The sequence below is a fragment of the Sorex araneus genome, chromosome 2 (genome assembly GCF_027595985.1).
Source record: "Sorex araneus isolate mSorAra2 chromosome 2, mSorAra2.pri, whole genome shotgun sequence".
NCBI classification, from domain to species: Eukaryota; Metazoa; Chordata; class Mammalia; order Eulipotyphla; family Soricidae; genus Sorex; species Sorex araneus.
In genome coordinates, this window is record NC_073303.1 from 265,428,582 (window position 1) to 265,451,080 (window position 22,499).

At 66.6% G+C, this 22,499-nt stretch overlaps 1 protein-coding gene across 6 annotated transcripts in view; it reads right to left on the reverse strand.

The window, feature by feature from the left end:
* The window catches only part of PLCH1 (phospholipase C eta 1), a 51,700-nt gene that overhangs the window by 25,992 nt on the left and 3,209 nt on the right, over positions 1-22,499 (reverse strand). For 2 of the 6 annotated variants that reach the window (XM_055128707.1, XM_055128705.1), the window contains exons 1-2: positions 21,769-21,818; positions 16,381-16,456 (exon numbers count right to left, since the gene is read on the reverse strand). In XM_055128707.1, coding sequence (XP_054984682.1) covers positions 16,381-16,450 — 70 coding nt within the window. In that variant the 5' untranslated portion in view covers positions 16,451-16,456; positions 21,769-21,818. Of the gene's footprint in view, positions 1-222; positions 282-7,508; positions 7,966-16,380; positions 16,457-21,768; positions 21,819-22,499 lie in introns of those variants that run through there. The other 4 variants (XM_055128710.1, XM_055128706.1, XM_055128708.1 and 1 more) reach the window with 4 other exon arrangements.

Sequence of the window (22,499 nt, forward strand, 5' to 3'; positions counted from 1 at the left end):
GCATGCACATACATACAGTGCTGGGACACTCACGCATGGACACATGTACAGTGCCAGGACACTCACTCATGGATGCATGTACAGTGCTGGGGATGCCCACGTATACATGCAAATTGTGCTTGGACACGCATGTCTGCACACACAATAGCCGGGATACTCAGATGCGCATGCACACAGTGCTGGGTGGCTTCCCTGCACACGCAAGGTACTAGGGACACTCACCAAGCACGCAGGCACTCACGGTGGGTCACAGCGCCAACACCGGGGGCAGGGGGTGCCGAGAAGGGGAAGCACGGGGCGGAAGGACGCGGCAGCCTGAAGGGAGGCCCGGACCGGCAGAGCCTCCTCACACCAGGACGGGGCAGAGCTGCAGGGCTGCTGCCTGGGCCTCCTCCACCATCTCCTCCAGCCCCGCAGGCGGCCATGGGCAGCTCACAGGAGATACCGCATGCAGTTCCACGCTCGCCACGCCATGGCACAGAGAGACCCATGGGCAGCCACGCAGGGCCCAGCAGGCCCAAGAGCCAGGGGTCCCTCCATACACACACGGTGCCAGAACCCCTCTCGGACACGACGGGCTACTGTCCACTGGCCAGGAGAGCCCCGGCTCCCTCACCCACTTCCGACTCAGAGTGAAACCCACATCTGGGGGGGCCTATGGGGAGAATGGAGGCCCCTGGTGTGGCCCGTCCCCTAGGCCCCTCCTCTAACCTCACCGTCCTGCAGGCCAGGCCAAAGCTGTGGGTCTGGAGGACAATGCTTGGCCAGCTGACCCATGGGCCCGCCCAGCCTCCAGACTCAGTTCCCTGACATCACGGCTGTGGCTGCGTGGCCCTGGTCTGCGTAACCGTGGTCTGCGTGACCGTGGTCTGTGTGACTGTGGTCTGCGTGACTGTGGTCTGTGTGACCGTGGTCTGCGTGACCGTGGTCTGTGTGACCGTGGTCTGCGTGACCGTGGTCTGTGTGACCGTGGTCTGCGTGGCCCTGGTCTGCGTGACTGTGGTCTGCGTGGCCGTGGTCTACGTGACTGTGGTCTGTGTGACCGTGGTCTGCGTGACTGCGGTCTGTGTGACCGTGGTCTGTGTGACCGTGGTCTGCGTGGCCCTGGTCTGTGTGACCGTGGTCTACGTGACGGTGGTCTGTGTGACTATGGTCTGCGCGACTGTGGTCTGCGTGGCTGTGGTCTATGTGGCTGTGGTCTGTGTGACTGTGGTCTGTGTGACTATGGTCTGCGTGACCATGGTCTGTGTGACTGTGGTCTGTGTGACCGTGGTCTGCATGGCTCTGGTCTGTGTGGCTGTGGTCTGCGTGACTATGGTCTGTGTGACCGTGGTCTGCGTGGCTGTGGTCTGCATGGCCATGCACAGCAAACAGTATATACAGCACACACACATACACACATACACACACAGCACACAGTATATAGCACACACACATACAGAATATACAGAACACACACACACACACACACACACACACCCTGCGTGCTGACCTGTGGCCAGGGCGCAGCAGCCAAGCCATGCCGGGATAGGCCACACTTCCGGGCACACACGTGTCTAACCAGCGTCTCACTCCTGAGGCCACCCCGGGCTGCTGGGCCGTCTCCGGGCTGCACGTGACGAGCGTGAGCCCGAGCTGCAACTAGGCGGCACCTGCCCAGGAGCCGAGCAGCCCGACTCGCCCTGGATGGGGCGGGGGGGTGGAGACAGGCCGAAGCAGGGGACCCCAGCCCGCAGGCAGATAAGCAAGCAAGCAAGACACTGTCCCCGGAGACAGCCCCCCGCTGAGCCAGGCCCCGTCCCGCCTCCAGCACCCGAGACAAGGAACTCGGAGTCCAGAGCCCGCCCCGTACACACACACACACACACACACACACACACACACACACACACACACACACACACACACACAAAACCCCACCAGGACTGGACCATGAGCAGGGCCAGGAGTCAGCCCGGAGCACCGCCGGGGTGACCCCCAACACCCCATGACAAACGTATAACATGACCTAATGTATTAAAGCTCAGAGAAACTCATGACCCCACAAACCAGGAGAGATCAACTGACCCTTGAACAGAGCCACGTTTTATTTTAATGTGCATCTACTCAGCAGCCACCTCTGTCTGACTCAGAGCAGGGGCCCATCAGCCATGGGCGAGCTCCCATCATCCAGCTCACAGGTTTAAATCACTCATTTAAAGTCCTTCTCCACCCGTGTACTTCCCAAATTCCCCAAATAACTGCTTTCTGGGTCAGCTGGGAGAGAGAGAGAGGGAGAGACGCAGAGACTGAAGGAGAGAGGGATGGGGAGAGAGGGAGAGGGAGGGGGACAGCAAGGGAGATGGAGAGAGAGAGGGAGACACAGGGGGAGAGAGGGGAGAGACAGGAGAGAGGGGCAGAGGTGAGGAGAGAGAGAGAAAGAGGGAGGGAGGGAGGGAGGGAGGGAGGGAGGGAGGGAGGGAGGGGAGAGAGGGGAGAGAGGGGGAGGAGGAGGGGTAGGGGACGGAGGGAGGACGGAGGGAGAGCTTCCGTGCTTTGGTGCGTGTTTTCAGACACTGACTGTACGTGTGGATTTTCCCAATGAGCTGGACGGGAGCTACGGGGAACAGTCTCCACCGCCCTGTTCCGGCGCAGGGAGACGGGGCTTCAGGCAAACACCCCAAGAGGCCGCAGAGATGAGCTAACACACTTTCACAGGGTCACTCACAGGGTCACTCAGCTCAGAGGGTCACTCACAGGGTCACTCAGCTCACAGGGTCACTCACAGGGTCACTCAGCTCACAGGGTCACTCACAGGGTCACTCAGCTCACAGGGTCACTCAGCTCACAGGGTCACTCACAGGGTCACTCACAAGGGTCACTCAGCTCACAGGGGCTCCCGTGTCCCCCCATCCCAGCCCTGAGCTCCCGTGTCCCCCCGTCCCAGCCCTGAGCTCCCGTGTCCTCCCGTCCCAGCCCTGGGCTCCCGTGACCCCCGTCCCAGCCCTGGGCTCCCGACCCCGCGCTAGCCCGGTGCAGCTCCTTCTCTGTGCTCGAATCTCTCACGGCTGGACTCTGGGAACGGCAAAGGGAGGACGGGAAAGGATTTTCCTTCTTTTAGAAACATTTTCTGAATCACGCGTCGTACCTTCACAAGTGGTACTTCCAACACACACAACCCGACACTCCAGCTTCCCTTGCTCCTGGGGCTCTGTCTCGAGCTCGGACCCGCCGTGCTGTGGTCCCTCTCTGGTCAGTCTGCCCGCCAGGGCACGGACCCGCCTTCCCCCAGCTCCCAGCGGAGGCTCCCGTCACCTGCGCTTGCCCTGCTGCCCTCCGGAGAGGCAGAGACGCACGAGCGCACAAGGGCACCAATGTGATGGAAGGCGACCCACCGAGAAGGACGCCCTGTGCCTGGCTCATCCCCAGGGCCCCATGACCCGGCCTTCGGCATCTCCCCGGCAGCCACGAGTCCCGGCACTGCCACAGCCACGGCCCCGACGGCAGGACCCCAGCCCTGGGGGCAAAGGCACGTTGGGCCCTGGAGGTCCCCGGAGCCGGCCCTCCCTCACCCTGCCCTGTCCCGAGGCGACGGCTCTTCCCAGAACGTGCCCGTGTCCAGGCCCCGACCACTCCTGCAAGTGGCTTCTCCTGGGACACGGCACCCCTGGGCCCGGTGCCCAGCTGGCCGGCTCGGGCGCCCCCAGAGGCTGCGGGCACTGCCCTGAATCAGTCAGCGCGGCCTCAGCCTCCTGGGCACCCGAGGGATGGGACAGGCCACCCAGGATGGGCGGGAGGGACAGGGACAGACCACCCACAAAAGGCGGGAGGAACGCGGACAGACCACCCGGGGTGGGCGGGAAGGACTCGGACAGGTCACCTGGGGATGGGCGGGAGGGATGCGGACAGGCCACCCAGGGCGGGCGGGAGGGACAGGGATAGGCCACCCGGGATGGACGGGCGGGAGGGACAGGGACAGGCCACCTGGGACGGGCAGAAGCACCGACACTCTCGCCGCGGCTCCGTGGGGCACAGCCTGACATCGGAGCTTCACAGGGACCCGTCGCTGTCCGTGCTCCTGACCCTTCCCTGCCACCCAGATGTCCCTGCTGGTCAGGGGCAGGGGAGCAGGCCCCGAGGGGACGCAGAGGCCGCGGGGACCCGCCCAGGCTGGCCTGTGGGCAGGAGCAGCAGCCCTGGGGTGCACCAGCTCCGGCCACACTGGGAGCTCGGGGGCAGCCCCCCTGGGGCTAGGGGACCCAGTGCCCAGCCCCTGAGCCGGCCCACCGGTCCTCTCTCAGTCTCTCTCAGAGAACACGAGGAGCACGGCCCGCAGACAGCCCCGAGAGGGCTCCGGAACGTTCCCTGACCCCTGGCCCCCATGGACGTGTCTATGCAAGAATCCAAAGCACTGTTCGATCTTGAACTGGTGGGTTCCACACGCAGCCCAGACGCTGCCACTGGTCCTGCCTGATGGCTGGGCGCGGCCCCGGGCTGCCGCTGGCCGCGCTGCTCGCGGGATCGGGGAGACCGTGGCTGCGTGGCCGCCCGCCCACCCCTGCACAGTGCCTGCCCCAGGGGTCTGGCGAGAAAAGGTCAGCTGCCTGCCTGTGGTCTCCAGCTGGGCCTTGGACGCTGGCCACTGCCCGGGGCCCCAGCCCGGCGCCCATCCTGCTGATGGCGGGGGTGGCTCGCTGGCCTTGTGGGGCCGGGGTCCGACCCCTGGCTCCCCCCAAACACATCTCTGGAAGATGGAGCCGAGCCAGGAGTGAGCCCTGAGTACTGCTGGGTGTGGCCGCCAGGCCGAAAGCAACCCTGTATGTCATTACGGACAATAGCGGGCGGCGTGGCACAGGCCCGCCTGCAGCACAGCCTCTGCGGGGGTGGGGGGGCGGCAGCTGGGCACCTTCCCCCCGTCCGTGCTCTCCTCGGCGCCCCCCCACTCCGGGCAAGGAGCTCCAGGAAGGAGCCTCCGGGGGGTGCCCGGAGATGTCCCTGAGCCGGGGGCAGCAGCTGCGGGAAGGAGGGTCCCCGCCGGCCCTGAGCCCTCGACGCAGGACGGGCCCCTCCCACGGTGGGCGCCTGGCCCGGGACAGTGCCCTCGCGGCAGGGGAGGAGGCGGCGAGAGAGAACAGCTCAGGCCCAGCTGGGGAAACTGAGGCTGTCAGAACCTGCAGCCCCCGCGCCTGACCCGACCCGCAGACGAGCACCCACGTGGGCGCTGAGATCCAGCCCAGCCTGTGCCCGGCCCAGGGCCTGCTCTCTGCGCCCGCCGCCCCACCCCTGCTGCCCTGCCAGACGCGAGCCCGAGCGAAGGCAGAGGGGGGCGAGGGAGGGGCACGTGCCACGTCCACGGGGCCCAGGCACCCGCCGCCACTCCCCAGGGAGGCCGGGACATCGTGAGCCCTCCCTCTGCACATGTGGGCACGCACACATCCACGTGTGCACCTGTGCACACGCATGTACAAAGGTGTGTTTGTTCTCTCCCCGCCGGGGGCCGAGCCTCCCTCCTGGCCGGCACCCACGCCTCCCGCCCCTCCTCCCGGCTCTCCTCCTGGCTCTCAGGACGCCGCAGCGGTTGGGTCTCCAGCTCTGCCCCAGAGCCCGGCAGCACACGCTGTCGGAGGGCCACCGACACGCCTCCTGACGCAGTGTCCAGCAGGAGACCCAGATTGCCCTGTGCGGCCTGGCGTCACTCACCCCCCGGACCCCCAGAGTCAGAGGATTCCTTCGGACCCGCCGCAGTGGAGGCGCTGCCAGGAGGGACACGCAGCAGAGTAATGGCCGTCAGGGCGACCCCAGGTGGACGGTGGCCCCAGGGGCGGGGAGAGGCATCGGGACAGAGACGGGGCCTTACGGCCGCGATGGCAGGAAGGATGGAGACACGTGCAAGGCGGGCAAGGACCGCACAGGGCAGCCTCTAGTATCAGTGCTCATTCCATAATGACGGGGGCGGGGGTAGAGGGGGACAGAGGGGAAAGGAGAAGGAGAGAGGAGGGGAGAGGGAGAGAGAGGAAGAGAGGAAGAGGGGGGAAAGGGGGACAGAGAGCAGGAGAGAGGGAGAGAGAGGGAGGGAGAGAGGGAGAAAGGGAGGGAGAGAGGGAGGGAGGGAGGGAGGGAGATGGGGAGAGAGGGAGGAAGAGAGAGAGAGAGAGGGAGGGAGAGAGGATGGAGGGTGGAAGAGGGAGGGAGGCAGAGAGGGAGGGAGGGAAAGAGGGAGGGAGGGAGGTAGAGAGGAAGGGAGATAGGGAGGCAGAGAGGGAGGGAGGGAGGGAGGGAGGGAGGGAGAGGGGGAGAGAGGGAGGAAGAGAGGGAGAGAGAGGGAGGGAGAGAGGATGGAGGGTGGAAGAGGGAGGGAGGCAGAGAGGGAGGGAGAGAGGATGGAGGGTGGAAGAGGGAGGGAGGCAGAGAGGGAGGGAGGGAAAGAGGGAGGGAGGGAGGTAGAGAGGAAGGGAGATAGGGAGGCAGAGAGGGAGGGAGGGAGGGAGGGAGAGAGGGAGAGAGGGGGAGAGGGAGGGAGAGGGGGGAAGACAGGGAGAGAGGGAAGGGGAGGGAGAGGCAGAGAGGGAGGGAGAGAGGGAGGGAGGGAGAGGTACCTGCCGTGGAGGCAGCCGGGCGTGGGTGGCAGGAGGGGCTCGGGACGGTGGTGCTGGAGGCCACAGGTGGAGAGGAGGGTATTGGAGCATGTGCAACTGACACCGGGTCACAAGAGCTTTGGAACTGTACCTCATGCAGATGCAACAGTGAGTCGGTCAAGGAGAGCCGGCACCAGTCAGGCAAGGCCTGGACGGGGCTCAGCAGGGCAGGAGCCGGTGAGGGCGGGAGACGGATGACAGAACCCCCCGGGGCCGGGAAAATGCTCCCACGGCTCCGGAGCGGGAGGGGACAGCGTGGGGGTCTGCCTTGGGGCCTTCAGGCCACCAGCTGGGACAAGCAGGGCAGGAGGGAAGGGGGTGCCACGGGCACCGGGCAGAGGACTCGGCCGTCCCGACAGGCGGGGGCGTGTCCAAGGCTGGCCAGGACAACGGGACGGCAGGGGCGGGCGGGGGTGGACACGGCGGGGCAGCGCGGCCCTGGGCCTTCCTCGAGCAGGTGGGCACCCCCGACCGTCCCCCCTGGCCTGGCCCGGCAGGAGCAGGGGCCAGTGCTCAGGACCTCCCGTTGGACAAACCGTCTCCTGACACCTGCTTGAGCCCCACCGAGAGCAGAGCCCCCCACTGAGCCCCCCTGGGCCCCCTGAGCCCCCTCCCCCACTGAGCCCCCCCCCGGGCCCCCTCCCCCCCTGAGCCCCGGCTGAGCCCCCTCCCCCACTGAGCCCCCCCCCCCCCGCTGCGCCCCCCTGCCCATCCCTGCCCAGTGCCCAGCAAGGCGTGACAAGCCGCCCTGCAGCCTCCACCCCGCGACCCAGGACGGGCTGGCTTCAGCCAGGAGCTTCGGGGAGCGCTGGTGCGGCCCGCGGGCAGTGCTGCCGGCCCCTCGCCCCTGCCCAGACCGGCCCGGCCCGGCACGCCTCCGCCAGCGCCGCTCACCTTTCTCGGGATTCAAGTTCTTGTACACTTGCAGCTCTGCCATCCGGCAGGCGGCTCGCGCATCCTCCGCGGGCCTCGGGGGAGGGGAGCAGCCTCGGGCTCAGCGCAGCACGGCCCCCGGCAGAGCCCCAGCCCCAGAGCAGAACTTTGTCCCGGGTGAGCGAGCGGGAGGCCGCTCGGGGCCGGGCGGCGGGCGGCGGTGTGCGGGAGCGCCGGGCGCCAGCCTGCAGCCGTGCACAGACCACACCGCTGGAAGGACACTCCTCACCCACACAGCCGCCTCCGCGGGAGCCTGCCACGGTGTGACGCAGGCTAGCTGCCGCGCTGACACACAGACACAGACGCACACACAGACACAGACACACAGACACAAAGACAGGCACACAGACGCAGATACACACAAATCCACAGGTAGACACACGCAGACACACAGACGTACACACAGACACAGACACACAGACACACAGGTGCGCACACAGACACAGACACACAGACACACAGACAGACACACAGATGCACACAGACACAGACACACAGACAGGCACACAGACGCAGATACACACAAATCCACAGGTAGACACACGCAGACACACAGACGTACACACAGACACAGACACACAGACACACAGGTGTGCACACAGACACAGACACACAAAAAACGCACATGCAGACACAGACACACATAGAGGCACACGCAGACACAGACACACATAGAGGCACACGCAGACACAGACACACAGACACACAGACACATGTGCAGAGACACACACAGACACAGACACACAGACACACAGACACAGACACAAGCAGAGACACATGCAGACACACACACAGACATGCACAGACACACATGCAAAGACACATGCAGACACACACAGACAAACATGCAGAAATACGCAGAGACACAGGCAGAGACACACACAGACACACACCCCGAGACACACAGAAACACAGGCAGAGACACACGTGCAGAGACACACATGTAGAGACACACACAGAGACACACACAGAGACACATGTAGACACACACAGAGACACACACAGAGACACATGTAGACACACACAGAGACACACACAGAGACACATGCAGAGACACACACAGACATGCACACAGAGACATGGACAGAAACACATGCAGAGACACACAAACACACATGCAGACACACAAACACAGGGACACACAGAGACACACAGAGACACAAACACAGAGACACAGGCAAAGACACAGACACAAAGACACACAGACACAATGCACACACAGAGACACACGCAGATGCATGCACAGACACACAGAGAAACACAGAACCACACACAGTCATGGAGACATACGCAAAGACACACACAGAGACACAGAGACACATACAGAGACATGGAGACACACAGACACAGAAAAACACACAGACAGATGGACATGGTCAGACGCAGACACACGCAGACACCCAGAGTACACACGTGCATGTGCATGTGTGCTCAGACATACACACACACACCTGTGCAAGCATATGCACATGCAAAAATACAACCACAGACACGCACACGAGACACAAGCAGAGACACATGAACACAGACACATAGGCATGTGCACGAGACACACGCACACACAAGCAATGTGTCCCGTGCAGACAGAGGCGTGCAGACCCTCTTGCCAAGAGCTCAGTGAGGCTGGATGTGTGCAGTCCTGGGCACAGATGCCCACGTGGTCAGGCGGAGACAGATCACGTATGACACAGCCCACAATCTCAACATAACGCATCCATGACCCATTCAATCACACGCATCACGTCACACGTCTCCTGAGCCTGCTGCCTGGCCGGGCCCCCTGTGGGTGCTTCACAGACCCCGGCCAGGCCCCCAACTGGGAAAGGGGCAGAGCGAAGCCCTTTGGGGGCGGAGAAGCCTCTGGAAGGCCGAACATGGCCCCAGCGCCCCGCCTGCAGGGTCACGGGACCCCGCCCAGCAGTGCCTGGCCCCCACGGCCCCGGTGGTGGCATGAGGTCTACAGCCCCCAGAGTGCCTGCACCCCACTGCAACCACGCTGGCGAGGGGGGAGTCGTCTCTTCCGGAAGCTTCCCGGGTGCTCCCTCAGGGACCCAGCCCCACTGTGGGCCAGGATGACACTCTGACTCTGCAGGGAACGCACGTGTCTGCACACAGCCCTCACAGAGGCTGGACACACGGGGACCCCGAGACCACACGGGGACCCCCAGACCACACGGGAAACCCGAGACCACACGGGGACCCCGAGTACCATAGGGACCCCGAGTATCATAGGGACCCCGAGACCACACAGAGACCCCGAGACCACACGGGGACCCCGAGTACCACAGGGGACCCCGAGACCACACGGGGACCCCGAGACCACACAGGGACCCCGAGTACCACAGGGGACCCCGAGACCACACAGGGACCCCGAGTACCACAGGGGACCCAGAGACCACAGGGGACCCCGAGACCACACGGGGACCCCAAGCAGCTCACAGGGACCCCGAGACCACACGGGAACCCTTAGCAGCTCACAGGGACCCCAAGCACCACACAGGGACCCCGAACACAGGGACTCGCCCAGCACAGCCCACTGTGCCCCAAAGAACAGAACCAAAAATACCTGTTTCGGGGCTGGAGCAATAGCACAGCCGGGAGGGCTTTTGCCTTGCACTCGGCCAACCCGGGTTCAATTCCCAGCATCCCATATGGTCCCCTGAGCACCACCAGGAGTAATTCCTGAGTGCAGAGCCAGGAGTAATCCCTGAGCATCGCTGGGTGTGACCCAAAAAGCAAAAAAAAAAAAAAAAAAAACCCGTTTCCCTTTAGCTTCCATAAGGGCCCAGCATCCTGGCCCTGCCCTCCCCGGCCATGCCCTCCCCGGCCCTGCCCTGCCCTCCCTGGCCCTGCCCGGGCCCTGCCCGCAGCCCCGACCTCTCAGGCGGAGGGAGCCCTTCCCCCCTTCCACGTGAACAGTTGGCATCTGGGCACGGGCACGGGAGGGGCCTGGTGGGGACCCCAGGGAGGTCCCATCCCCAGCAGCGCCTCGGCCAGTCGGGACAGTCCAGAGGCCGCCCTGGAGCCTCCCTGGGGGCGCGCTCCCGGTGGCCTCTGAGGATGTAGGGAGGGACAGGCCATGGGGGGTGAGGCACTGGCCGGGCAGCACCCGCCTGGCCATCCTCACCCACCGACCTACCTGGGCGCTGTGGACGCGGAGGGGCCGGGGTGAGGACAAGCCTCCCGGGCTGCGGCCACCATGTCCCTCTGCCGGGGCGGGCAGTGCAGCGCCAGCCTTGGGAATGCCGGCAGGACGCCACCCCTGAGGGGCGCAGGCGGCCCCTTGCCCCGGGGGGCTCTCAGATGGCAGAGCTGGGGGTCTGCCTGTGGCCTTACAGCCCCCAGCCTGTCTCAGGGTGTCGGGCAGGGAGGGGGGACACCCCCAGGCCCAGCTCTGCCCCCGGGGGCCCAGAGCAGAGGCAAGCTGACCCACATAGGCTGCCCGCTGAGCAGTGTCCACTGAGCTGACCCACACAGGCTGCCCACTGAGCAGTGTCCACTGAGCTGACCCACACAGGCTGCCCGCTGAGCAGTGTCCACTGAGCTGACCCACACAGGCTGCCCGCTGAGCAGTGTCCACTGAGCTGACCCACACAGGCTGCCCGCTGAGCAGTGTCCACTGAGCTGACCACACAGACTGCCCGCTGAGTAGTGTCCACTGAGCTGAACACACAGGCTGCCCGCTGAGCAGTGTCCACTGAGCTGACCCACACAGGCTGCCCTCTGAGCAGTGTCCACTGAGCTGACCACACAGGCTGCCCGCTGAGCAGTGTCCACTGAGCTGACCCACACAGGCTGCCCGCTGAGCAGTGTCCACTGAGCTGACCACACAGGCTGCCCGCTGAGCAGTGTCCACTGAGCTGACCCACACAGGCTGCCCGCTGAGCAGTGTCCACTGAGCTGACCCACACAGGCTGCCCGCTGAGCAGTGTCCACTGAGCTGACCACACAGACTGCCCTCTGAGCAGTGTCCACTGAGCTGACCACACAGGCTGCCCGCTGAGCAGTGTCCACTGAGCTGACCACACAGGCTCTCCGCTGAGCAGTGCCCACTGAGCTGACCACACAGGCTGCCCGCTGAGTAGTGTCCACTGAGCTGACCACACAGGCTGTCCGCTAAGCAGTGTCCACTGAGCTGACCCACACAGGCTGCCCGCTGAGCAGTGTCCACTGACCTGACCCACACAGGCTGCCCGCTGAGTGGACATGCAGGGGTGCTCGAGGTCATTCCTCGAGCCAAAGTTCCTCAGGACACAGGGCGGCAATGCCCACGTCCCCTGGCCCCGCCCACAGGGACGAGGCAGCCAGACCCGGGTTCGAGCGAGCGACGGCCAGGCACTGGGGTGGCCATGGTGGGGCTGAGGCCTGGAGGTGGCGGCTGGCCATGGCCTCGTCACACACGTGTCCTTCACCTGGGACGTCCCGGGCATGTGTTGGGGGCAGGGGGCCCACGGCTGCAGGTCACGCTGTGTGTACCCAGACAGCCAGGCTGGACGCATCGGACATCGGGAAGGCCGGAGCGGCTGCCCACGAACATCCGGGTTCTGGAAGGTTCTCAGCGCCCAGGGATGGAGCAGAGCCAGACTTTGGGGAGGGAAGAGGCGATGGCACGGCCCGACCACTCCATCCCAGTGGACAGGGCCAATGACCACCAGCCCTGAGGCTTCCAGGGGCTCTGCACAGACGCGGGGTCAGCGGGAGGGGAGGGCTCCTGGGGAGGAAGGACAGAGCGGGGCCAGAGAGAGACGGGGGGGGGGGGGGGCATTGGCCTTGCACAATGTCAGCCTGGGTTCATTCCCCGGCACCACATGTGGCATCCCGAGCACCACCAGGAGTGAGTCCCAAGCACTGAGCCAGGAGTAAGCCCCAAGCCCAGAGCCAGGAGTCAGCCCTGAGCACAGAGCCAGGAGTGACCCTGAGCACAGAGCCAGGAGTCAGCCTGGAGCACAGAGCCAGGAGTGACCCTGAGCACAGAGCCGGGAATGACCCTGAGCACAGAGCCGGGAATGACTCTGAGCACAGAGCCGGGAATGACTCTGAGCACAGAGCCGGGAATGACCCTGAGCACAGAGCTGGGAGTCAGCCCTAAGCACCACCGGTGTGACCCTCCCCCCCAAAAGAAAAACCAGCAGGAAGAAGTGACAGGGCGGCGGGAAGGGCCCATGGTGGGGAACCTCCACTGAGGCCTGAGACCCTGGCCCAGTGCCTGGCTGCCCACATGCCCAGTGGGAGCCCAGCCGCTCTGTGGACCGCCCCGGGCCGTACCCAGCCCCTGTGCCTCTGGGAAGGGAAGCAACATTGCGAAATGTCTTATAAGGCCCCACGTTCGAAACCAGCCCCTCTGGGCCTCGGGGGCCCGCGGGCGGCCTGACCGGGCACCCGCAGCCTGGGAGAGGCTGGTCCCGGGAGAGGCTGGACCCGGGAGAGGCTGGTCCCCGGAGAGGCTGGCGCAGGGAGGCTGGGGCCGTGTTTCAAACTCTGTCTAGGGGGGACGATGTTGGCCGCTCCCACAGTGCTCGGGGCTCGCTCCTCCAGCCCCACAAAGTCTCCCGGTTTGGGGGCCACACCCGCAGTGGTCAGGCCCTGGCAGCGCCCAGAAGGCTTTGTGGGAAGGGACCCCCAGCAATACACGGCAGCTGTGGGCTGCTCCCAGCCTGCCCTGGGCCCCAGTGCCGAGCGTCCAGCCAGCCCAGCCCTGGCCAAGCAGGCGCCCCTGCCCAGCCTCCCGCCCAGCCCAGTCACTGACCCTGGGAGCCACAGGGCCGGCTCAGTCAGCTGGGGTCAGTTCCTGCGGGCCTGCTCTCTGGGGAAGCTGGCCGTGGCCTGGGCTCAGGATAGGGACCCTCTAGCCCCCGTGACTCGCGGCCCCGTGCCTGGGGGCCCCTCTGCTCTCGAGGCCACTCTGCGGCCAGGGGAGAGGGGCTGTGTCTGCAGGCTGGACACTGCGGGGCTGACGCCCTCCCTGGGATCCCCTGGTCTCAGCCCTGCGGCCTCGGGCTGTTACCCTGAATCAGACTGACGTCTCCCAAGGAAGGCACTGCTGGCTCGGGCCCATCACCGCGCGGTCACTGGGGGCGGCTCCCGCTTTCCCTCTCCCCTACATCCTGGACAGACGGGCCCAGTGACCGCTTTCCCACTGAGGGCGACAGGAGGACACAACGTGCGGGAAGGGAAAGTGCCTTTGACATTCCAACCGATTGCCATCCCCCCTGGGGCCTCATGGACGGCCCCCCGCTGACCCGGCCACCCCCCGCCCCCGATTACCCGCAGCCACCAGGCGCGTTTCCATTTGTCCTAATCCCTCTCCTGCGCTCCCAAGTCATTCTTCTCACTGATGAGACCGTTAATTAAAACCTCGAAGCCCTCGTGGTGGGACTGGCAGATTCCCAGGGAGCGAGCAGCAGAGGCCCAGGGCGACAGAACGGGGACTGACACCTCAGCTGGGGGGACACACTGGTGACGGACGGGGTGGTGAGGGAAGGACATCGCAAGAAACCATTATCCATTGTAAGGCAAAAAAAGTTTTAAGTAATAAAAAATATATATTTTAAAACATACAAAAATAATTTGGGAATTGTCACAAACAACATTGTATGGAAATATTTTAAAAATTAAAGGGCCAGGGGCTGGAATGATAGCACAGCGGGGAGGGCGTTTGCCTTGCACGCGGCCGACCCGGGTTCAATTCCCAGCATCCCATAGGGTCCCCTGAGCACCACCAAAGGTAATTCCTGAGTGCAGAGCCAGGAGTAACCCCTGTGCATCGCCGGGTGTGACCCAAAAAGCAAAAAAAAAAATTAAAGAGCCAGAGTGATAGCATAGCCGGTAGGGCGTTTGCCTTGCACGCGGCCGACCCGGGTTCAATTCCCAGCATCCCACGTGGTCCCCCGAGCACTGCCAGGAGTAATTCCTGAGTGCAGAGCCAGAGTGACCCCTGTGCATCGCCAGGTGTGACCCAAAAAGCAATAAAATAAAATAAAATAAAAATAGAAAGCACTTGGGGGCGGGGCTTAGCCCACTGTCAGGGCAGGTGACGGGGCGAGGGTCCTGGCCCCTTCCTGGAGACGTGCCTGGCAGACAGGAGGCCAGCCTGGGACCCCAGGACGCCACCAGGAGCCAGCCCTACCATGGGGCGGGGACAGCACCTGAGTGCCACCAGCCGCGGCCACGTGAAACCTCCAGCAAGCCTGGCCGAGCGAGGGAGGGGGAAAGAAGGGCCGGGAGCACTTCCCAGACGAGCCCCCGCCCGGCCAGCCCTGCCCCCCAGAAGGCCATGGGGGCGGGAGTGGCCTGGAGAGTCTCCAGCTGCAGGGCGGGAGGTGAGCAGGGCCCACCAGGCAGGCTTCCCGGAGCCCGACACGCATCTCAGCCGGGAGGCCCACCCGGATCAGCCCCGGGACTCGGGCTGGCCTCGGGCGGCAGGGGCTTCCGGAAGCCGGGGGCTGCGAGGGGCAGTCCAGAGGGCAGGACAGACGTCCAGGCTGCGGCACCTCTCATGGGCAGCCTCGTCCCCCAGTCCGGGGGCACAGGGGATCAGGCCAGCTGGGAGGCCCCAGAGGCCCTGCTGTCGGGGACTGAAGCCCCTCCACGCCCCCGCCGCCCCTCACAGCACTGGGTCACGGGGGGGGGGGGGGGGGGCCTGAGCAGGGTCGGGGTCAGCCACCCGCTGGGTCCCTGCCCGGCAAGGCCCAGGAGGCACGTCCAGGCACCTGTGAAAAGCCGCCCCACACTCACGTGCACGCCCACGTCCAGGCCGGCCTGGTCGGTGCGGGAGTGACATGCTCTGCTGCCCCCGTGTGGCAAAAACGCTTCACGACAGGCACACGGGGGCAGGAGCCTCAAGCCCCCCTCACACATGCACCCGGGCCCCAGGACCTCCAGGTGCCCCGCCTGGGCCTCCCCGGAGCCGGTGCGGGGGTGACGCTGGCCAGGTAAGCCAGCAGGGGCTGAGAACCGACCACCCGCCACAGGCGTGAGAGGGCCGGGAACAGGGCCACCGCGGAGCCAGCAGGGACCCAGGCAGGACCCCGCAGACCCGCCTCCCAGCCCCGAGGGACAGGAAAGCTACTCCTCCGTAACTGCAAGCATGCCTGGGAAGAAGGCGCCGGGCCTGAGAGGCAGCACCGGGTAAGGTCGACCGGGTCGGTCCAGAGACGGCCCCGAGCACAGAGCCCGGTGTGACCCAAACACAAGAAGCAGCACAGAGCACACGTGAGGCAGGGGCCAGGCGGGAGCCCACGCCTGGGGTAGACTCGGTTTCCACACCCTTGATAAAGACCCTCCCCACCCTGCAAGAGGGGGGTCTAGCCCTCCCCGACCCTCCCCTGCATGGCGAGGGGGGGAAAACTCTCCCAGACCCTCCCCTGCATGGCGAGGGGGACCTGCCCCTGCACAGTGCAGGGGGAAGACCCTCCCTGGCCCTCCCCTCCCCCGTACCCACAAAGGGCTCAATGCTTCATGGGGGTGGGGGGCTGACCGTCTGTGGGCCTGCAGCTTGGACACACTCACTGGGCCCAGCACAGGAGGGGCCTGACCCTGGCCTGACCAACTGCAGGGGGAACAGATTGCAGGGGATAGGGCAGGGCCAGGGCAGGGCAGGGGACAGGACAGGGGCAGGGCAGGGCAGGGGACAGGGCAGGGCAGGGCAGGGCCAGGACAGGACAGGGCCGGGGGACAGGACAGGGGCAGGACAGGGCGGGGCGGGGCGGGCTCAGACAGGCCCACTCAGGTGTGCCCTGGCCAGGGTGTGTCCGGGGCTTCCTGGCCAATGACGCATGAGCCGGCTCTGCCTGCCAGAGCGGGTGACCCGTCCCCTGGGCCATGCCCGGCTCACCGTGGAAGGCGCAGTTGTCCACCAGGAAGTGTCTCCGGTACCGAGCGCCGCTCCGCCGCCCCGAGCTCATGGCGCCCTGCAGAGAGGAGGGAGGGGTGAGTCCGGGACCCCCACCCGCCTGCCCCCGGGAAGCTGCCCCCAGTAGCTGTTCCGGGGCTCCCGCGGGACGGGCCCTGGAGGGACACTCAGGGTGAGCTGTGTCCAGCAGGCTGGCCCGCGTCCTGACCCAGCTTCCCGAGCCCATCCGGAGGCCCCAGGGCGGGTCCCAGCACGGCCGCCCGCTGCAGAGGCTGCCGGTCAGAGACGCAGGTGGGGGTGGGCACTGCCCCGTGGTCAGGGGCCCCCGGGCCCGCAGGCTTCCGATAAGGCGCCTGCCAACACCCCGTCCAGCGCCCGCGGCCAGACGGAGAATCAAAGGGACTTGGTCCGTTTCTCGCAGTTCCTGAGCGCGGGGCTAGGGCAGGCCGGGTGGAACCCGACAGGCCCCTGGGGATGGTGCCTGGTGTCCGTCCAGGCCGGGAAGTGGGCCGAGCACGGGGCGCGCCAAAGCCCCGGCCACCGAGCGCCCAGTGCAGTGGGCAGCACCGATGTGGAGCTGGCGACAGGGTCCCGGGGGGCACGTGCTGGCAGGACTGACCACCCAGCATCAGCCTTAGAGACAAAGGCCCCTCCCGGCGCTGGGAAACCCTTCAGGGCGGGAGGCAGGACGGCGGTCAAAGCTCGGCCTTGCACGCGGCTGACCCTGGATCCACCCCGGCAGCCCAGGAGGGACCCCCAGAGCACAGAGCCAGGAGTGAGTCCTGAGCACTCCTGGGTATGACCCCCCAAAAAAATTAAATAAAAAAATAAAAATCAGTCTTACTCCTGCGTTCCTTGCAACACGACTAACAGCAAAGTCTAGAAGCAGCCCAAGTGCCCCCAGACGGGTGAGCAGACAAAGAAACTGCGGCGTGCACACAGTGGAGCACGCTTGGCTGGGACGAATCCGGGGATTTGTTGCCTCGTGGATAGACCTGGAGAGTCTCGTGCGGGTGAAGCCGGCCAGAGGGAGACGGGGCCATCTCTCATGAGGACACAGGGGACGACAGTGCCCAGAGGAAACAGAAATGAAGAGCAAGAGAACAGGCCCTGCAGGAAGCTGGCCCCTGGCCCACTCAGAGCGGCCGGGTCAGCGGTCATCCTGGAGGACAGGTGCTGACCGGAGGGATATGGTGCCCATGACACCCACTCTGCAGCAGCGAGGTCGGCCAGCACCGCATTCAAGGGAACGACAGAGGGAGAGAGAAGCAGCAAAGAGAGCGCCACAGGCAGCAGCCAGGACGAGGGGGCTGGGTGGGACTCGCCACGACACGAGGGCCTGGAGCAGTGATTCACAGAGATCCGAGTCTTTTATAAAGGTTGAAAAGGAAAGTTTCTCAATAAAATTTAAAAAAAAAAGAAGAAAGTTTAAGGACTTTTTTAATAGGCCTTGCTGGACTGGAGCCAGTGTCCAGCAGGCCTGGGTTTGACCACGCTGCGGTTCCCAGAACCACAGGGTTCCTGGGGCCCGGCCACCCAGGTCCCCAGAGTTAGGGGGAAGCCCTGAGCGGTTCCGGTCAGGCCCCGAGGTTCCGGTCAGGCCCCACAGTTCCGATCAGGCTCCGCGGTTCTGGTCAGGCCCCGAGGTTCCGGTCAGCTGCGCAAGTGAGCGTGTGGGCGGGGGTCTCCCTGCAGCGCTGTCTGACTGGCTATGTCCGGGGCCCACCCCCACTCCTGGACTCTCAGCCCCCGGACGGTCAGTGGCTGCAGCTGTGCTGGCCATGACCTGGGCCTGGGGGGGGGGGGGGTCAGGCCCCGTGGCCACCACTCCAGCAGCACGAGGGCCCCCGCAGAGCCGGGCACGGGCCCCGCACAGCATCCAGAGTAAACCGGGGCACAGAGCTCAGCGAGGCACGCCTGCCGTGTCCCCGCCCTGGCACCACACGTGGCACTGCTGGGTCTGTGTCACGGATTGGGGTGAGGGAATCTGCCGGGGAACGTCCTCCCCTCCCAGCACAGACCAGAGAGCATCCACGGGGGCTGGGGCGGCCGCGTGCAGCCCAGCCTGGCCCGTCCCCTGCACCACCGAGGGTGGTACCGAGGCCAAGACAGGGACACGAAACTGAGTCAGTGTGTGGACGGGGGAGGGCGAGGGCTGGGGCGAACGCCGTGGGGCTCAGGGCTGACTCCTGGTTCAGTGCTCAGGGCTCACTCAGGATGTGGGCAGACATACTCCCTCCCCCCCCGTCCTGCTTCCGCAGCCCCCGAGCACGGTGAAAACGCCGGTGAAAGTTCCCTGGCCCGGGCAGCACTCGGGCAGAGAGGCGGCCCACAGGAGGGGAGGCGACCCCGCAGCCCCCGGGGTGGAGAGGCAGCCCCCCAGCCCCCAGGGTGGAGAGGCGGCCCATGGCAGCCCACAGCGGCCCAAGGGTCAGAGCCGAGCCACCATCCCAGCCGCCTCTGTTGGGGACGCGGTTCTGCATGGCTGGGTCTGCGCCCAAGGAGGCGCCATCCTGGCCGAGACAAAGGGAGGCGCCCAGCGACACCAGGAGGCTCCCGGCAGGCGCTGGGCCAGAGGCGCCCAAGGCCGAGGCCGGAGCGGACCCGGAAGGCCAAGTGTGCGACCGGCCCCTGCGCCCCAGAGCCCTGCAGCCCTGCTCGTGGGGAGTCTCTGAGCCCCCACCTGACCCAGGAAACCCTCCCACAGAGCCAAGTGAACCGGACCCCCGACCCCAGCCTCAGCTGAGCCCTGAGACACCCACCACTCGACTCACAGCCCCCCGCCCTCCTGAGGGGCCCCCCACCCTCCCGAGGGCCCCCCACTCTCCTGAGGGGCCCCTGTGTGCCTTACGGGATGCAGGCAGCTTTCCTCAGAACTCGCAGCTCTGACTTAAGTACGAGGCAGAATTTGGATTATTTTGGGTTGGGTTTGGCGTGGGGCCACATGTGGCAGTGCTCAGGGCTGACTCCTGGCTCTGTGCTCAGGGGCCACTCCAGGTGGGGCCCTATGTTGTGCTGGGGGTGAAACCAGGCTCCCACATGCAGGGCAAGTGCCTTCCCCACTGTGCTATCTCTCCGGGATCTGCATTCAATACATGTAATACTACATGCTGCGTTATACATCACATGCATTATGTACATGTGTATTACAATTTGTACAATATAATACATATCATAAATAGTATATATCATCAGCGCAGTATTACATGACGCATTAGACAAACTAAACAAACATTTGATTTTCTTTGATTTCCCTAAAGTTGTCCCAGAAGTCTTTGCTGACCAGGCCTGAGAAATAGTGCCTCGGGTAGGGCACGTGCCATGCACGCAGCGGGGTTCCATCCCCGCCCCTGATGGTCCCCGAGCACAGAGTCAGAAGTGAGTCCCGAGCACCCCGGGGTGCAGCAAAAGCAGCAGAAAGCTTTGCGGACTGAGCGGGAAGGGGCCACACCTGGGTGGGCGTCCCCGGGCGCTGTCCCTGTCTGCCAACACGGCCACTCCCAGGTGACCAGAGGCCGAGAATGGGAAACCGACCCGACAGGGGCAGAGCCTGGGCCGGGTGGGCGCCAGGAGACCCAGGAACCCAGGCCTCGCGCGGGGCAGCTGTTGGCGGGAGGGGGGGGGGCTGCTGGACAGCGGCAGAGGGCCTGCAGAGGCTGAGAGCGGCTGACCACCTGCAGAGCGGACCGTGGGAGGGCGTCGCACCCGCTGACCCCCAAACGCCAGGTCCTCACATCCCACCCAGCCAATGAAGCGTCTTCAAAATAAGTGCCTGGGTCTTAATTGTGTTTTCATGGGGGTGGACACAGGCCTTATTCCGGGGGAGCCGCCCCCCACACTCACTGGCCCCAGCCCCTTCAAGGGGCCGCCAGGGAGGGGTGCTGACGGCGGGCTTGGCCTGCCTCCAGCCGGGTGCAGTGACTATCACACCGGGAGGCCTGGGACGCGCAGCCCCACGTCCGGCCCGGCTGCCCGCGAGCGTCCAAGTCCACTTTCAGGCGGGCCCGCGCGGGTCCGGAGCTGCGCGCCCGCGGCGCCGGCCCAGGAGGCCTTCAAAGGCCCCGCGGAGGGGCCGGGCTCCGGGAAACGGACCGTGTCCAGCCACGCCCGAGGCCTCCTGGACACGCTCCCGCGGCGGTCTGACCTCAGGCCTGACCCAAGGCGCGGACAAGTGGAAAAGCAGAGCTCAGGCCTCGGGGCTCCGGCGAGCACCTGGGAGTCCTGAGGGCGCGCGGGGCGGGCGTAAGGGGGGCGCGGGGGCTCTGGGGGGCTGCAAGGGGGCGGGGGCTGCATGGGGGCGTGCGGGCCTGCAGGGGGGCTCCGGGGGCTGCAGGGGGCGCGCGGGGGCTCCGGGGGGCGCGGGACCCTCTGTCCCGGGCGGGTCCCTGTCTTGACCGCAGCCCCTCCCGCGCCCCGCCAAGGGCGGGGGTCTCTCCAGCTCTTCCGCCCGGCCCGGCTCCGGCCCCCGCTGACCCGGCGTCCACCTGGGCTCCGAGCGGCTCCGGTTACACACGACAAAGGACCGTCCGCGCCGGCCACCGGGTCCCGCTGCGCGCGGCGTCGGGCCGGCGGCGGCGTCGCCATGGGAACCGCGCAGGCGCACGGCGCGCCCGGGACCCGGACCCCCGCGCCCAAGGACCCCCGGACCCCCGAACCCCGCGCCCAAGGACCCCCGGACCCCCGAACCCCGCGCCCAAGGACCTCCGGATCCCCGGATCCCCGCGCACCCCGAACCCCGCACCCGAGGACCTCCCGAACCCCGCGCCCAAGGACCCCCGAATCCCGAGCCCAAGGACCCCGGACCCCCGGGATACCCGGGACCCGGGACACCCGCGCCCCCGGACCCCCGAACCCCGCGCACAAGGACCCCGGACGCCCTCGCCCCTCGGACCCTCGAATCCCCGGACCCCGGGATCCCCGCGCAACCCGGACCCCAAACCCCGCGCCCAAGGACCCTCGGACCCCCGAATCCCGCGCCCAAGAACCCCGGACTCCCTCGCCCCCCGGACCCTCGGATCCCCGGACCCCCGGGTCCCCTCGCCCCCCGGACCCCGGGATCCCCGCGCCCAAGGACCCCGGAACCCCCTCGCCCCCTGGACCCTCGGATCCCCGGGCCCCGATCCCCGCGCTCAAGGAACCCCCAGACCCCCGGACCTCCCTCGCTCCCCGGACCCTCGGACCCCGGGCCCCGGGCCCCCGCGCCCTCGGACCCGCGGCGGGGCGCCCCGCGCCTGGCGAGGTGACCCGCGGGGTCCCGGGCCCGCAGAGACGCCCACCCCAGGGGTCCCGCACGAGCACCGGAGCACCCGACAGCCCGGAGCCGCCCCCCGCCACCTGCTGCGCGCCTGGCCCGGCCCTGCGGGCACCGACCTGCTGACCGCCGGACAGTCCGCGCGCGAGGGTCTCGGTCCCCCCGACCGTCCCCGCCGCCGCCGCCGCCGCCGCCGCTTTCTCATTCAAATCCGCGCCGGCCCGCCCGCCGCGCGCCGGGAAAGCAGGACTGGAGCGCGGACCGGAGCCGGGCCCGCGCGCGGTGCTCCCTGGGCTGTGCTCCTGGGGGTGCACCTGGGCTGCCCCGAGACTGTGCCCCCGAGACTGTGCCCCCGGGCCGTGCCCCCGGGCCGTGCCCCCGGGCTGTGCCCCCGGGCTGTGCTCTGGCCCGACACACCCCTCCACCCCGGCCTGCACCCACCCACCCACCCAGCCACCTCTCCCCGTATTCCTCCTAGCCGCACCGCAGGCCGCCCCCCTGCGCCCCTGCCCCCCTCAAGGGCCTGGAGCGGAGAGTCCGAGGGGCCAGCAGGGGCCAGGGCGAGTTGGGGTGAGGGCAGGAGCCGCCGGAACTTGGGCGCTCCCCCCAAGGCTGCTCCGCAGGGGCCCCTCCGGCCGCCGCAGCGGTTAGAGGGGCCAGGGTGGCGGAGAGGGGCCGAGGGCGCGGCGGGGGCCCCAGCCCCAGGAGCGCGGGACTGGCCGCCGTTCCGGCGCGGGGTCTCCAGGCTTTGCATGTCTCAGCCCATTCAACCTGCCGCATTGTCAGTCCGGCGGCGGGCGGGGCCGCGCCAGCGGGGGCGCGCGGCGGCGGGGTCTGAGGCCCACCTGAC